General features: G+C 41.2%; 1 protein-coding gene and 3 non-coding genes across 4 annotated transcripts in view; all 4 read left to right on the forward strand.

Annotated features, from left to right (window-relative positions):
- Positions 1-3,564, forward strand: part of tnfrsf21 (tumor necrosis factor receptor superfamily, member 21) — a 55,214-nt gene extending 51,650 nt beyond the window's left edge. The window contains exons 5-6 of the mRNA XM_036581306.1: positions 264-477; positions 2,972-3,564. Of these exons, the coding sequence (XP_036437199.1) occupies positions 264-477; positions 2,972-3,201 (444 nt within the window). The 3' untranslated portion in view covers positions 3,202-3,564. The remainder of the gene's footprint in view (positions 1-263; positions 478-2,971) is intronic.
- A 7,781-nt stretch (positions 3,565-11,345) lies between these two features.
- LOC118816344 lies at positions 11,346-11,461 on the forward strand. The gene has a single exon (XR_005007860.1). It is a non-coding gene; the product is annotated as a U5 spliceosomal RNA (small nuclear RNA).
- A 1,127-nt stretch (positions 11,462-12,588) lies between these two features.
- Positions 12,589-12,660, forward strand: trnad-guc. The gene has a single exon. It is a non-coding gene; the product is annotated as a tRNA-Asp (tRNA).
- Positions 12,661-16,826: 4,166 nt separating this feature from the next.
- Positions 16,827-16,942, forward strand: LOC118816347. The gene has a single exon (XR_005007863.1). It is a non-coding gene; the product is annotated as a U5 spliceosomal RNA (small nuclear RNA).
- Positions 16,943-17,321: the final 379 nt, after the last annotated feature.

Here is a 17,321-nt window from a genome sequence, read left to right on the forward strand (position 1 = left end):
CCTGTCTTGGCCCACGGGCCTTGTGTTTGGCAGATGGGTTCTATTGTTTTGTTTAACTGCACTTGGTACCCTGACAAGACGCTGTAGTGTATATACAGTGTTAAACCTGCTGAGTTTACCAGTTGGTGATGTTTTGATGATGACAGTTTTCTCCCCTTGAGTCCTGTGATTTTTCTGACCATTATTCTGCAACTATTAAAGTATTTCAGTGAGCAGATTTAAGCGCCACCCACTAAGAAAGTCCTGCCTCTGTGCCCCTGCAGTTTGACCTGAACCAGCTGATGACCTCAGTGAATGTAAGCCAGTGTGTCAGCCCCAGCCATAATAAACCTACGGAGGCGCCTGGCTTGGTAGTGGAGCACTCTCCGCAGGACCGCAAGGGCTTCTTCACCGACGAATCCGAGCCGCTGCTGCGCTGTGACTCCACCTCCAGCAAGGACTCCGCCCTCAGCCGCACAGGTTCTTTTATTACCAAAGGTAAGAGCGGCAGTGAGGACTGTGCACATGCAAAGGCTCAGTGGTCCAGTTATGAGCATGTTATGCTCTGCCGTTGTTGCAGTTGCTACTAATGACAGGCTGACACCCTGTTTATTCTGATGCCAGCATGTAGCAGAGAATTTGGTTCACAGTTCTTCAGCTCTAGTCATGAGAAGATCACAGCACTGCAAACTTTACAGCATTAGTGTTTCTCCTCCTCTAACACATAACTGAGCTAGAGAAGAGCAACACACAACACTGTTCTACAGCTTCAGATTCTTTGAGTGTGCTGCCTCCTTCTGGAGACTTTGAGCTCCTACACATTTTCACTGTTCACCGTGTCATTTTTAGCAGACTCAAAGGCCCAATCCCATTTCTTCTGTTTACTCCTACCACTTGTTTTCGAGTGTCACCCTAGTAGTTGAAATCTTGCCCTACGAAATGGAGACCTGGCCCGTCTTCAGTGATAGCAGAGGAGGGTAAAGTTCAGCTCCTCACTGCTGGGCTTTAGTTACATTTAGGGCATCATATGCCTTCAGAGAGGGGGATAAGATAATTATTTATTTATTATCACCCACTGCTAATTCTTTGGTGATACGAAGCTGAAGTCAGATATTCACCAGCTTCTTGTTTGAATTTTCCCGTTCCACCTTAAATGGTGCAGCAGTTACATTCTGGTGCTTCAGGCGTCAGAACGGCTGGACTATTTAAGGTGGAATGGGAAAGTTAGCTAGCTAGCTACTGAGACATCAGCACTACTAGTGATTTTTTATGGTTGTTATGAAGAAAACGACCATATTACACTGATATGACATTAAACTAATATAATACAGTGGTTATCGTAATTTTTAATGGAGAAAATACTTAAATTTTGGGTTTCTTTGGTCTCTTGTTCAGCCGTCTTGCCGGTTTTTCTTTTTTTCTCATAACACTCCATTTGGAGTCTCTGAAAAACCTCTGTTTGCAGGGTCATGTAGCCCCAACACTTCACCTTACCCCTTTATCTCAACAAGAATTGGGACACCCTACCCCTAGACGTGAACGCTCAAAACGGAGGGCAAAGGGCTGAGTGGTAGGGGCGAGGGGTGAAATGGGATTGGGCCGAAGTCAGTAGCAGATGTTCAAATGTCTGTTTATTATTTTGTTATGTTTGAATCATATTTGACCTTTCTTTAAAACCAAACATTGAAGGAATCCGTTTTTCAGTCTAATCCCTGTCTAGTTATTGGGACAAATATAAAAAATAGCTACACTACATAGGTTATGATATCTGGTATCAGACATTTGTAGCGTAATTTTCAATGCTGATGTATCCCTATTGAATAAACATTAGCCTGAAACATCCATAGCATTCAGTCTATTAATACTGACAGTAACTCCTCTGTACTTAAAAAAGATGTGTCTATTTCTCAAAACATATTTAAGACAAAGAAAAAAGAAGCTATTGGTCATGTGCTGCAGCTGATTTTCTGTACAACCTAACATGTCGAAATGAATGTCCATAGAAATCAATAGTGTGCTACAGGTGTAGCAAATACAGCAGATAATAGGTTAAAAACACTGGAGTATTGCTTTAGTGGGGAATTCTGCTAATTTTTCCAAAAATTCTGCATAATTCAGTCATTTACTTCTTATATCTACATATCTAGCCTACAGCATTTTAGCTGTGCCAGAATGTTTCAGCCCCAAATGCTTTTTGAAAGTGGCATGATACAGAGCAGCCAATCAGAACAGAGGTCATTTGCATATCGCTGCTGTCAGAACAAACCTTATATCTCCATTTTTGTCATTTTTCAGTTTTTGGCATAGTTTGAAATTCCCTGTTGTCCTTTACAGGGTGCATCATTTTTATGATGAATGGACCAAAAGAAAATGACCCAAAATTACTTGAAAAGACATCTGGTTCCATTGACTTACATTAAAAGTGAAGCATGTTTTTTCCTTCTCCTGTAAAGTTACCATTTTGGAGATACGAGGTTTTGTTCCGACAGCAGTGATATCAGTCTTAAAGGCACAGTAACAAAAACAGCCTGTTTAATTCTAAGAGAGGCAAAAAATAGTCATGTAAAATAGAATATTGACTTTTTTTTAGCTACATAAAACCATATAAACATATGCTAAGTTATAAGTGGACCTCTGGGAAAGAAATACAACGTGAGAAAAATGTAGGAAATGAGTTCAAGTCTCAAGCAAGTGGCAGCATATCCAGAACCATTTTGTGCAATAGCTTTTCGTGAGGTAGCTTTTAGAGGCGTTTAACTCTTCAGATGTCTGGTTCCTATCACCACCACTGTGAACAATGCTGATTAAATTTCTCTAGAATGGAGCATTTCACATCAAACCACTGAATGTCTTCATATACATCTTAATGATTTGCAGATATTTAGAAAATTTGCACAGAATGAAATTCTCTACACCTTTTCTGAAAAGCAGACAAATGTAAATGCCTTAACTCACACAGCATCACTTTGCATTATCCTATATTTACCAACAGAGAAGAAGGACACAGTGCTGCGGCAGGTACGTCTGGACCCGTGCGACCTGCAGCCCATCTTCGACGACATGCTGCATATCCTCAACCCAGAGGAGCTGCATGTCATCGAGGAGATCCCGATGGCCGAGGATAAGCTGGACCGCCTGTTTGAGATCGCAGGGGTCAAGAGCCAAGAGGCCAGCCAGACCCTCCTTGACTCCGTATACAGCCACCTGCCGGACCTCCTATAGACCTTTTTCACTGCTACACGCAAACGTTCACGTGGAATGTCACAAGGACAAACATACGTGCACTCTCCCTGAAACTTGCTACGTCCTCCAATGTCCCATGCCCACACAGTGAAAATCTCTGGACAGATCGGTCAGGGGTCTCTGAGCACATTAAACGCCGCTGCTTTACCCTAGCATTAATGTAGCGTTCACCAACTCATGTGTGCTCACCATGGACATTCAGTAGTGCTGTAACCCTTCTAACATAAAGAAATGTCTTGCACACTTCTCTGGACAGTGTCTAACACTAATGCGATTCAATGTACACCAATCAGGCATAACATTATGACCACCTCCTTGTTTCTACGCTCATTGTCCATTTTATCAGCTCCACTTACTATATAGGTGCACTTTGTAGTTCTACAGTTACAGACTGTAGTCCATCTGTTTCTCTGCATACTTTGTAGTGGTCAGGACCCCCATGGACCCTTACTATTTGGGTGGTGGATCATTCTCAGCACTGCAGTAACACTGACGTGGTGGTGTGTTAGTGTGTGTTGTGCTGGTCTGAGTGGATCAGACACATCAGTGCTGCTGGAGTTTTTAAACACCTCAGTGTCACTGCTGGACTGAGAATAGTCCACCAACCAAAAATATCCAGCCAACAGCGTCCTGTGGGCAGCGTCCTGTGACCACTGATGAAGGATTAGAGGATGACCAACACAAACTGTGCAGCAGCAGATGAGCTATCGTCTCTGACTTTACATCTACAAGGTGGACTGACAAGGTAGGAGTGTCTAATAGAGTGGACAGTGAGTGTTTAAAACCTCCAGCAGCACTGCTGTGTCTGATCCACTCGTACCAGCGCAACACACACTAACACACCACCACCATGTCAGTGTTACTGCAGTGCTGAGAATGATCCACCACCCAAATAGTACCTGTTCTGTGAGGGTCCATAGGGGTCCTGACCACTGAAGAACAGGGTAAAAGGGAGCTAACAAAGTATCAGAGAAACAGATGGACTACAGTCTGTAACTGTAGAACTACAAAGTGCACCTATATAGTAAGTGGAGCTGATAAAATGGACAATGAGCATAGAAACAAGGAGGTGGTCATAATGTTATGCCTGATTGGTGTAATTCGTGCATTAGTTGCTTCAGTGCTTTGCCAAAATGTGTCAGGGTCTTTTGTCGAATGCTATTTTACTAACTAAGTCCTAACCAACAAAGTCTTGGTTGTTTTTGTTTTCTTCTGCATTTATTCTAAGTATTGCTATTGCAGCTTCATATATTTATAATTTACAACGACTGTGTTTCATGTGATTTCATGGGCATTCACAAGCATCCCTACTGGTAATGATAGCATTCATGACTGATGATATGCATTTAATACTCTACTTGAATTAGTCCATCACCTTCAAGAAATAAAGAACAAACATACTTGACACTTCCTCCAAGCCCCAGTTGGGAGCAGCAGCCGTGCCCTGCCAAACCTGCAGCACCTCCTGACTGGGACAATAAGCTCATGTGAGAAAAACAAAAGCATAACCACCACCAAAAAAATACATTTGTTTCAGTGTTCATATTTCAGATGCTGATCTGTGGTACACGGAATGTATCTAGTGAACTTGGTCTAGCTTATCTAGTGAGCTAGTCATATCAGACCACTCTGGTGCTAGATGTTACATTTGGGGATTGTGCTCGCCTCCCTCTGGACGACAGGGTGCATAGGGTTGTTTGACCTTTGTTGACCTTCAAGGAAAAACTGTGGATAAATGGCAGCTGCTATGAACTTTGCTGGACTTCAGCAGCTGCCGAACAAGCTGCAAACTCAAGAGTGGAAGATAAACGTCAGAAATATGAAGCTGAAGACTGAACGTTGTTATACGGTGGCAGATTTAAACTAAACACATGTAACCACTACATTTACTATTATGTAACACAAGAGATCGACCAATTCAAATAAAAGGTTTTGTTACGATTCTGTTTCCTTGTGGAATTAAATTCATTGTTTCAAATGAAGCTCTAAACTGGAGAAGAAACTGTTCTTGATATTTTGAAGAGATTAACATTTATAGTAACATTTAATTTCCTCCTTTGGGTTAAAAAGTCATGCTGTCCAATAGTCTTGATCAATTGTCCAGCCCTCTAAATGAACATTCAGGACAAAATTAAATCATGCTGCGTTATAGTTTTAGATAATTGCTTTATTCCAGAACCTACAAAGCCTTATTTCCTCATGTCTCACTGTAGATGCAGTCTGACATTGTCAGACCTCTGACATTGTGTCTCATCAAGTGTACAGTTTGTATAGCCAAGTTTTTTTTTTGTTTTTTTTTTTAAATAAAGGTCTTTTTATTAAAGATTTCACAAAATACAAAATACAAACGGTCCCATACCCCCAAACCCACCCAGCCCACCCACCCTCCATACCTCAATAATAGAAACTGCATAGATTCTCTACAGCTTTTATAAAGAACTGAAATACATACATACATACATACATACATACACACACACACATCATCTAAACCGCTTATCCTTCTGGGTCGCGGTGGGGTGCTGGAGCCTATCCCAGCTGTCATTGGGCGGAAGGCAGGATACACCCTGGACAGGTCGCCAGTCCATCGCAGGGCAGACAGACAGACCTGAAATATTGTAACTTAAAACTAAATACATATTATAGAGATACATTTTCGGCTTCCATTTTACCCACATATGTCAAGAAGGGCTGCCAAATCCTATAAAATCTCTGTACAGATCCTTGAAGAGAGCATCTCATCTTCTCTAACCTCTTTGATCCACTGAGAATAATTAGGGAGAAGAAGGTCTTTCCACCTAAGCAGTATTAATCGCCTGGCCAGCAGAGCACAAAAGGCCAATATGCTGCATTTATAATTATTTATTTGGGTATCTGGTGGTGCAACACCGAATAATGCAATATAAGGAAAGTAGCTTATTGGTTCTTCCAGAATTTTAGAGAGAGAGTATAAAAAATAGATTTCCAAAAGTGATGTAATCTTGGGCATGTCCAAAACATATGTAGTAAACTTGCAGGGTCACCTATCGCAAGTAGAGTCCAAATCAGGTCTAATTTTGGACAGTCTAACTTTACACCAATGAAGTCGATGTACTACCTTGAATTGTATAGCAAAATGCCTTTGACAAATTGAAGACGAGCACATTCTTCGAATCATTTTCTGCCAAGTCTCATCTGGAATTTGCCCGTCCAAGTCCTCTTCCCACCTGCTCTTAAGATCATCTAAAGCTGACAAATTATGAGAGATGAGAATGTATAGCCAAGTTTAACATATTTGGAAAAACAAAACAGAAAATATAAAATACCACATTTTTTATTTTAATTTTATTCTTTAATACGTTAAGTTCAGCAAACAAAACAGTAATGGTGCATTAGTATGCAGAAGTGTGTTCTCTGTAGAGGATGCTTTCACTTATTTTCGCTTCAAATCAACTAATGGCATTTGACTAGGGGCATGTTTGTATACGGCTGTACATGCTACAAGCAACAATCATGTGCGCTTAAATGATGTTGCATAAAAGTAATTCTACTATTAAACTTTAACACTATTATAAATCAACACCAGCTAGTCAAGCTGCCAATGTGTATTTAGGTGAGGCTGTAAGTCTTATGATGTCAATTCATTGCACGGCAGTATTGGCTTAGTCAAATTTCTGCTCCTTAACAACCTTGTAATCTAGAAGATCCAGAAATTTCAGAGGAAAAATATGTTCATAGAGAAAAATGTCTGTCTATCATAAGGCACGACCGCAGCAGTTTGCCAAAACGGCATTAATTTCTGTTGTAGAGATCACCTGCTTAGACCTGGAGATCCTAATACGGTTATGATGCTGACTACAGCATGTCGACTCTGTTCTGCAAAACCTTCTACACACCGCTCTCATACTGACTGAGCCCAAAGGTAGTAAATAACATGTAGTATGTGATCAACATGAATTGCTTCAGTATGAGAAAGATACCTGGATGACGTATTGCTCTGGGCAAATAATCGAGATTGTCATCGCTGCAGAACCAAAAGTCCAGGGGGTACGGTAGGATCTGATCCAACTCCTCCCATGTCGTGTTTTAATTGGTCTGAACTAGATCCGACTCCACCCCGCCCCGCTATACTTGCCATCAGATTCAAGTAAAACGTAATCAAGTACGAGTGGGTCAGATGTCTATTCTAGTGTTTAAAAACATTCAGCATTTTCAACGAGAACTTGTCTATCATAAGTACCCTTGAGATGTAGGGCTACAGAACAGACTTTGTACCGGAACGTGAAAAACCTTTTCGAGTTTTGACCAATGAGTGTGAACGTCGTGAATCAGGAGCGATTATAAAGGCTGTGTTGTGGCATTCAGGATGGAGCAACAACGTGAAAATAAAAACAACAGATAAAAATGCGAGACCAATGAAATAAGTCGTAGGCAGAAAACGTAAGCGACACATACTAGTTTAAAGACCAATAGAAATGCGATGATTTTAGACCAATGAAAAGATGTGGGCGGAGTTGGATCAGGTCCGGCTCCACCCATTTGGACTTGTGGTTCTTCAGCGAGTGATAGTTGAAATATTCCAGTGTACAGCCCAGTGCTGGATCTGCCTATTAAGCAAGTGGCTGCTTAGGGCCCCGTGGCCCCTGGGGGACCACCTAACAACTTCTGGATTATTACTGTACCCGGGTAGCATAAAGCAGCTTTCTGCATCACCAGTGAATTTTGTACTCATCTTTAAAAAGCTAATGCAGGCAATAAACCGTTAACGAAATAATTCTTACATGATCAGCTTCGTATGAACAGCTAGACAATGGAAATCAAACTGTCACCGCATAACCACGATGCTAAGATACAAGTTATCTAGGAGTCGTGTTTTTGATTGAGCAGTGAAAGGTGGATGTTATCCGATGTACTTCTTCAAACATTGTCATGAAGCTAAAGGAATTATGCTGTGTGGCAGATTGCTGACGCAGCTAGCCAGCTAGCCTTAAAGTCTACTACTCATATGAAGCTGGTGTTCCTTAATCTGCTAATGGTAGGCTAGCTAATTAGCGCCTGTGGGCTGCTACCCTACCATAAGCTAGAAGAGAGCGTAAACAAAGTCTCTGTTACGGGACGGCAGAGAGGCGGACCCAAGTGCAAAGATGAAAACCCGTGAAAAAGGGTGTTAAACAAATTGATTGAGGTAGTGGGACACTGGGGATGAGTTGACCCGGAGCCAGGCTCGAACCTCAGATCTACTGAAACAAAGGCTCTTCTACTGTAATTAAGACGGGAAGGCAGAATCTATGCTTCACTTGTTTGCCCTTAGAGAAAAACACCTTTTGTATGGCTTGGAGCCGTTTGTAGCTCATGCCTTCTTGTGTCGTTTTTTTTTGGAGTAATTTTGGGGTAATTACTTTCTTTTGTTTTTTCCAGCCCTCTTTTCTTTTTTTTCCCCTTTTTGTTTAAATACCCACCTGGACTGGGCTGGGCTGGGCTGCGTACCGTACCGGTCACCACTCTACAAAGGCATGACAAAGGGCCGCTGTTTGCCACAGCCTTAAGTAGAGGAGTCCACAGGTGTGTCAGGTAATCAGCCTGAGGGCTTCTGGGAATTGGAGTTCCCTAAAGTCATGGCACTTCGCTGCCGTTGCCCTCTGCTGGCGGTCGGCGGTGCAGGCTGGGCACCTTGCCGCTGTCGCCCTCTGCTGGCGGCCGATGGTGCAGGCTGGGCACCTTGCCGCTGTCGCCCTCTGCTGGCAGCCAGCAGCGCAGACTGGACCCTTACTCTATCGAATAGACTGTGCATATAAAAGGTTTGGTTTGCTTTTATAACCTTAGAGAAGTCGCTGGCATGCTGTACTTGTGTCACAGAACCTGCTCCACATTAGCCAGCTGGTGTTGGCAACTAATGAAAGCTAGCTAACTTCCTTGTTTGGGAATACAGCTACAGTTAGCTGGCTTCTAGCGTAGCTAGCTACATCTAAATAACGTCTACCAAATTCATACTACATATAAAAGGTCTTCTTTCTTTTGAAAACAGAAATCACTGACATGTTGTACAAAGACAGAGAGACTGCTAGATGTGAGGCAGCAGCAGTAAACAGGGCTACAACACACACACACAGCATTTTAGCTGTATTTAAGGTTAAATCAGTGCTTCCATCCACTTCTGGTTTGTCTTGCAGGGGGTGGAGCGTGTGCCTCTTTGCACTCTTAATAACTGCTAATTTAACGCAAGCAAGGTGCTAAAATGATGTGAACTGAATTTTAACAAACACATCATAATGATTTGTTCATATTTAACTGCCACTGTAATGACAGACCGCTCTTAAGCCCCGTCTCATTTCCTGGCCCTCAAATCTCTGCTTATCAACCATTTCTATCTGCCATTCGCTCAATCAAGTCTTCAGTTCAGCCAGATTGCCAGATCTGAATGTAGTCAGGCTTTCCTGAACCATCCAAATCTTTGTTCACCTAAAATGATTATTAATGGCTTTTACAACGCTGACTGTGCAGTTATTTCATTAAGAACATACAGTAAATTAGCTAATCAAGCTCAAGCTGAGTAGACCTGCAGACCTTTTTATCTCTCATTTTTACACTGCAGGCAGAGAAATTTATGGGATTTTTATCTTTGTCCGTTGTGGAAATACATTCTGTTATAGCTTAGCTTGTGGTAGCAGACTTAACTCACCTAACCCATGTGTTTGCTGTGTAGCTTGTTTTATCAGATTTTATCATCTGCTGGCTGCTATGAGACCACCGGTGGATCCAAAACGCACTTCGTCATATTCTTCATAACTTTCATATTTCATAAGCTACATTCTAAAGGTGGGTGTCATATAAGAGCTGTAACTGTCTTCTTTCCAGTCAAATAGATGGGTGATGTCATTTTAAACCCTTATAATAAAAGAAGCTGAACTCACAATTTTTTGTCTACTGAAAGTCGACCCATTTTTCCATAAATCTGGGCTATAAACTATAAACAGATGGCATCTCTTCAGTGATCTGCTCTGTAAAAATTATTTTTATAAAATAATACAAAGAGCGTCTAAGATTTTTGGCTTTCAGCAGTAAATTGTAAGCATATAGTAATATGTGTGATCATAAAACATGTTCTGTTAATTTGAGGGGAGCTTTTACAAAAAATAAATAAATAAAAAAAATAAAAATGTACATTTATTTCATGCAGTTACTGATTAATTTGCCCTACGATTTGGTGAAGTAAATTCAGATAGACAAACCAAAATATACCCTGGTGCCTAAGAGGTTAAGCAGAATTACATTGTTCCTGTGAAAGTAATTCAGTGTAAAAAGCTTCAGTCACTGTTAACTGTCAAGATATTGTGATATTTGTATTTGACAGTAATGTTGTTTATGTTACAAGGTTAACCGAACTGACTCTTGAAATAATTATAATAACACTATTTTCATAAAAGGCCAGATAATCATGTAATATGGTGTGATGTAAGATTCCTTCTTCTGGTCTTTTTGAGTACTGCTTGTTGCTAGAGTTGGAAAGTCATGCAATAATTAGTGTTTTATCATTTTGATCCACAATTTTGAGCCCCTTTTAAGGGTCTCAGCCCAGCCTTGTGTGCAAGCCCAATGTTTATAACAAACGGCCATTTAGAAAATCAGAATCACTTTATTTCGCCTGGTGTGTTACACATATAAAGGCTTTGTCTTGGTGAGTCATGTAACACACTGAACTGACCAGACCAGCATGCAGACTGTTAATAAGCATTTAACTAAGGGATAATTACAGCTGCAGTTTTCCCAGCGCGCTTAATCACTCTGCTGTAGTACGATTAAAGGACAAACTATGCTCTGTGTTTGAAATGCATAATGTGTTATTGAACTGCTGATCTTTTTGCAGAGGGGGCTTATCTATGTTACTGCTGCTGCTGCTGGAACAACCACGTGGGCAAACCAGGAAGAGGAGATTTTCCCATAATGCAATGCGTGTAACAATTTGATGTTATATGACCTTTATAAATGTTTCCATCATTTACCAAATGTAATTAATGACTGTGGGGTGGTTATTACGGTATTTGAGGTGAACCGTTGTGTGTTGGTGGTGTTCACTGTGAGTCCGCCGTCACTGTGAGCTGTGCTGCTGTCAGTGAGGCGCTGAGCCGCTGGCGCTGAGCTTCAGTTCACTCTTGTTTCTCTTCAGATCGTATAAATCTTTCGCCTTTTACTAAAGATTTCCGTGGGGAGGAACATCATGAGTATCAACTAATTTTTTGATGCCCTGCTTAAGTGCGGGGCTTCCTACTTTGGTGAAAAATAGAAAAACTTTGGTGTATGTTAAGAACATCATTATGAAGAGGTTTAGCACTTCTTATATTCTATGTTGGGGTGAAAATAGGACTTCTGAACAGCAGAGGGCGCCCGCGAGAGAGTCCTCGATGAATTGGAGTGAATGGCTCAACCCCTAAAAACGTAAAGTTAAAATAGTTTCTAATTACTCGCCCAGAACGTTCCTTTAATTTTAGAAAGTAGGAGGATGTATTTCACTAAAAAAACAAAGAAATCTTACCTGTAAATTTCCTTTTTTCTACAGCAAACCGGTTTAGGGCAGCAGGAGGCGGGCTTTACTGCTAGAGCATGATGATTGATTGGCGAGCGGAGCAACTCATTGGCTGTTCCCGCTCACTGACGTCATGGACATACATGAGGCGCCGTTTTAAACTCCTATAACTCGAGTTTAAAAGCTCTTAAAAATATAACAGCAGTGTTAAAATGTTTTATGCTGCTCTATGTTCAGGAAATGATCGCATTCTTTTACATTAAAAATGCTTCAGCATTTATAAACCATGATTTTGCTCAAATGCTCCATATCAACCCATTCATTTTGGACTCGCTCGGGAGCGCCCTCTAGCGTCTGAGAAAACCGGACGACATCGCAGAGAGTGGAAATTCTCCACTCTACAAGATCTCTGGTTTTACATTTGGGAAAAGTATTAAGGACACTAACTACAATAAACGCCATCTAGTGGCAGATAAAGAGAACACACGCTATCAGACTTAGGATTTGTTGTTATAATTATTTTTTTAACGTATTTTCTCAGTTATTAGTCCAGTCAGCACTTGGAATAACGTGAATAAGTAAACAGTGTCAGTAAGATATGAATGTATAGCTCTCTACACTGCTGAGGAATAGAAAAGCTACGACGAGTTGCACGTGGAAAGGTGTGTTGAAGGTACTGCACTGCGCACCGTTCAGTGGTAGACATAGAGAACATGTCAGATTCAGGGTTATTAGTACCCCTTTATCGTAGTTATCGTGTCGGATCTGCCCATTTTGTACTGTAAATAATGTGTGTAAGTGAAGACTGTGAACAGCACCTGGATGTATAGTTTAACACCCGCACTGTCGCATATCTGAGCACCTCCTCCTCGTTAGTATAGTGGACAGTATCTCCGCCTGTCACGCGGAAGACCGGGGTTCGATTCCCCGACGGGGAGACACACCATATTTTACCTCACATATTTATAAACTTACAACTTGAATTCTTTATTAGCAGCGCACATTCGGAATGACTGCTATCCGCATCTTGTACGAGCCATAATAATGTTTAATCTCTGTCACCAGTTTCACAAATAAGCATTAACTGAAACTCTTAGGCCCAATCCCATTTCCTCTTTTTACCCCTACCCCTTGTTTTCGAGTGTCACCCTAACCCCTTGGAACTGAGTTAAGACAAATATTACAAACAACTGAAAGAGAAAATAATAATGACTAGGCCTGATATAAAATTCTTTTTTTGAAACTGCTGTTGCTGACGCTGAGCTGGATTAAAATTATTTACTAAACGAATTTACAAAGCATAATCAAAGAAAGGAAGGAAGGAAAAACAAGTGAACTGGACTCTGAGTGGGAAATGCGATTATAAGTGGAGTTTTGTCTTATACTCTGCTTAAACATTACAATTTGGGGAAACAAGGATTCACACTTGTTTTAATTTAATTAACTTGGGCCCAGTCCTATTTCTTATTTTTACCCCTGCCACTTGTTTTTAGGTGTCATCTTGCCCCGTTCGAACTGAGTTCAAGGGGTACTTATTGAAATCTTGCCCTATGAAATGGGACAACCCTCAAATTTATAAAAAAAAAATAAAAAAAAATTGCTTCATTAACAGCTACTAGCGCTGCTCTGTAGGCGACCCGGCCCGTCTTCAGTGATAGCAGAGGAGGGTAAAGTTCAGCTCCTCACTGCTGGGCTTTAGTTACATTTAGGGCATCACATCCTTTCAAAGAGGGGTATAAGACAATTATTTATTATTGCCCACCATTTATGGTGAAACCAAACTTTGTACATTTAGTAGTTTGAAACAACTATGGCTAACAAAGGCCTTAGAGAAGACTTTACACACAAACTTAAGTACAAACTTGCGCAAAACCAGAGCAACCCAGCCCAGGTGATACAGTGGACGTTTGCAGCACAGCATGGCTACACAAAGGACCGTACAGGTAGTTAGTCTGATGCCAGTCATTCAGTCAGGTGTACACCATACAATTTTGAACCATTTTTAAGCCTGATGTGGCCATAGTCGACTGAATGTCATGATCAGGCAGAATGTCAGCTCTGATCGAGTAATCAGACGACCGGATGGATTTCTGACATGTCAGCAGTTTTGCTGACTCTGTGTCTGTCAATATGCCAACATAAGCTGTTAAAGGTTTGCAGGTCTCAGTCTCAGTCACTCTGCCCACAGAGGTGCAGACCATTTGATATCTAGTACCCCGGACGCCCCGGACGCCACCTGTTTCAGCTCCTTCCCTCAGGCCGGCGCTTTAGCCAGATGAGGATCAGGACATCCAGGCTACAGAGGAGCTTCTTCTTACAAGCCATCGCTCTCTTGAACAGTTAAAATACTACACATAAAAATATTCCAGCCTTTAAACTGCACTTCTAAATATACTGGTATATAGTATCACGCTCAACTCATCCTCTGAAACTACCGTCTCAGAACAGTGTTTATTCTATCTGATCTGACTCTTACCTCACTTACCTGCCTTATTACCCCACTAATCTGACTGTTACCCCACTTACCTGCCTTATTACCCCACTGATCTGACTGTTACCTCACTTACCTGCCTGATTACCCCACTGATCTGACTGTTACCTCACTTACCTGCCTTATTACCCCACTTATATTGACTGTTGCCTCACTTACCTGCCTTATTACCCCACTTATCTGACTGTTACCCCACTTACCTGCCTTATTACCCCACTTATATTGACTGTTACCTCACTTACCTGCCTTATTACCCCACTTATCTGACTGTTACCTCACTTACCTGCCTTATTACCCCACTTATCTGACTGTTACCTCACTTACCTGCCTTATTACCCCACTTATATTGACTGTTACCTCACTTACCTGCCTTATTACCCCACTGATCTGACTGTTACCTCACTTACCTGCCTTATTACCCCACTTATATTGACTGTTACCTCACTTACCTGCCTTATTACCCCACTGATCTGACTCTTACCTCACTTACCTGCCTGATTACCCCACTGATCTGACTGTTACCTCACTTACCTGCCTGATTACCCCACTGATCTGACTCTTACCTCACTTACCTGCCTGATTACCCCACTGATCTGACTGTTACTTAACTTACCTGCCTTATTACCCCACTTATCTGACTGTTACCTCACTTACCTGCCTTATTACCCCACTTATATTGACTGTTACCTCACTTACCTGCCTTATTACCCCACTTATCTGACTGTTACCTCACTTACCTGCCTTATTACCCCACTTATATTGACTGTTACCTCACTTACCTGCCTTATTACCCCACTGATCTGACTCTTACCTCACTTACCTGCCTGATTACCCCACTGATCTGACTGTTACCTCACTTACCTGCCTGATTACCCCACTGATCTGACTCTTACCTCACTTACCTGCCTGATTACCCCACTGATCTGACTGTTACTTAACTTACCTGCCTTATTACCCCACTTATCTGACTGTTACCTCACTTACCTGCCTGATTACCCCACTGATCTGACTGTTACCTCATTTACCTGCCTGATTACCCCACTGATCTGACTCTTACCTCACTTACCTGCCTGATTACCCCTCTGATCTGACTCTTACCTCACTTACCTGCCTTATTACCCCACTTATCTGACTGTTACTTAACTTACCTGCCTTATTACCCCACTTATCTGACTGTTACTTAACTTACCTGCCTTATTACCCCACTGATCTGACTCTTACCTCACTTACCTGCCTTATTACCCCACTTACCTGCCTTATTACCCCACTTATCTGACTGTTACCTTACTTACCTGCCTGATTACCCCGCTGATCTGACTGTTATCTCACTTACCTGCCTTATTACCCCACTTATCTTGACTGTTACCCCACTTACCTGCCTTATTACCCCACTTATCTTGACTGTTACTTAACTTACCTGCCTTATTACCCCACTTATCTGACTGTTACCCCACTCACCTGCCTTATTACCCCATTTATCTTGACTGTTATCTCACTGATCCCTTTCTTTGCCACTATACACCCTTTAACTGCTGCTGCACTCAGCACTTTAATATAAGAGCCATACTTTGAACATTGTAAGGTTTACAGGTATGACTGTGTGTGTGTGTGTGTGTGTGTGTGTGTGTGTGTGTGTGTGTGTATGAGTGAGTGATGGTTAGAATGCGTGTTTTATTTTACTTTATTTTATTTACATGTAAATGTTTGATACTGTGCACTGTGAGCTCCTGTCACCAAAACCAAATTCCTTGTATGTGTAAGCAAACCTGACCAATAAAGCTTGATTCTGATTCTGATTCTAGTAAACGCTAAGCTAACCACAACTATCAGGATTTTAATTAATTAATTTATTTTTATTTCAAGTGGAGACATCCACTACGAGTCTGTTTCAGACAAAGTTGTTAGTTGCTGTTGGCCAACTGACATTCTTATTTGTCTATCTATTTACTGATCCATTTATTTCTTTATTACTGCATGTTGTTCTTCATGGTAACTGACATGAACATATTATCAGATATGATTACCTTAGAAATGCTATATCTGGTTAAAAATCCTTTTGTGTATGAAGTGGACTGCTGTCAAAGAAACATATTAGGAATAACATTGTTAACGCTGCAGATCATCGATAAAAACAGTTTTTTTTAAGCTTTTAAATGATTTTGATGAAAATAAAACTAAGAAAGAACATCAGTAAGTCATTGCGATAAAACAAGGGCAAAGTACAATTAAAGGACGAACTGTGATTAAAGCAGCTCTTTATAAAGAATAAAATACGTTTAAACAGAGTTTGAAATGCATAATGTGTTATTGATCTGCTGATCTTTTTGCAGTGGGGGCTTATCTATGTTACTGCTGCTGCTACTGCTGGAACAACCACGTGGGCAAACCAGGAAGAGGAGATTTTCCCATAATGCACTGCGTGTAACAATTTGATGTTATATGACCTTTATAACTGTTTCCATCATTTACCAAATGTAATTAATGACTGTGGGGTGGTTATTACGGTATTTGAGGTGAACCGTTGTGTGTTGGTGGTGTTCACTGTGAGTCCGCCGTCACTGTGAGCTGTGCTGCTGTCAGTGAGGCGCTGAGCCGCTCGGGCTGAGCTTCAGTTCACTCTTGTTTCTCTTCAGATCGTATAAATCTTTCGCCTTTTACTAAAGATTTCCGTGGGGAGGAACATCATGAGTATCAACTAGTTTTTTGATGCCCTGCTTAAGTGCGGGGCTTCCTACTTTGGTGAAAAATAGAAAAACTTTACATATATTATGCTTGGTGAATGTATCAAAACATACTGTGATATGCGCCATCTAGTGGCGGACGAAGAGAACACAGGGTACCAGACCTTATAATAGCTACGTTTTAATGTATTTTCTCAGTTATTAGTCCAGTCAGCACTTGGAATAACGTGAATAAGTAAACAAGGTAAACAAGATATGAATGTATAGCTCTCTACACTGCTGAGGAATAGAAAAGCTACGACGTGTTGCACGTGGAAAGGTGTGTTGAAAGTACTGCACAGCTGACCGTTCAGTGGTGGACATAGAGAACATGTCAGATTCAGGGTTATTAGTACTTCTTTATCGTAGTTATCTGTGTCGGATCTGC

Source organism: Colossoma macropomum, unplaced genomic scaffold, assembly GCF_904425465.1.
Source record: "Colossoma macropomum unplaced genomic scaffold, Colossoma_macropomum, whole genome shotgun sequence".
Classification (NCBI taxonomy): Eukaryota; Metazoa; Chordata; class Actinopteri; order Characiformes; family Serrasalmidae; genus Colossoma; species Colossoma macropomum.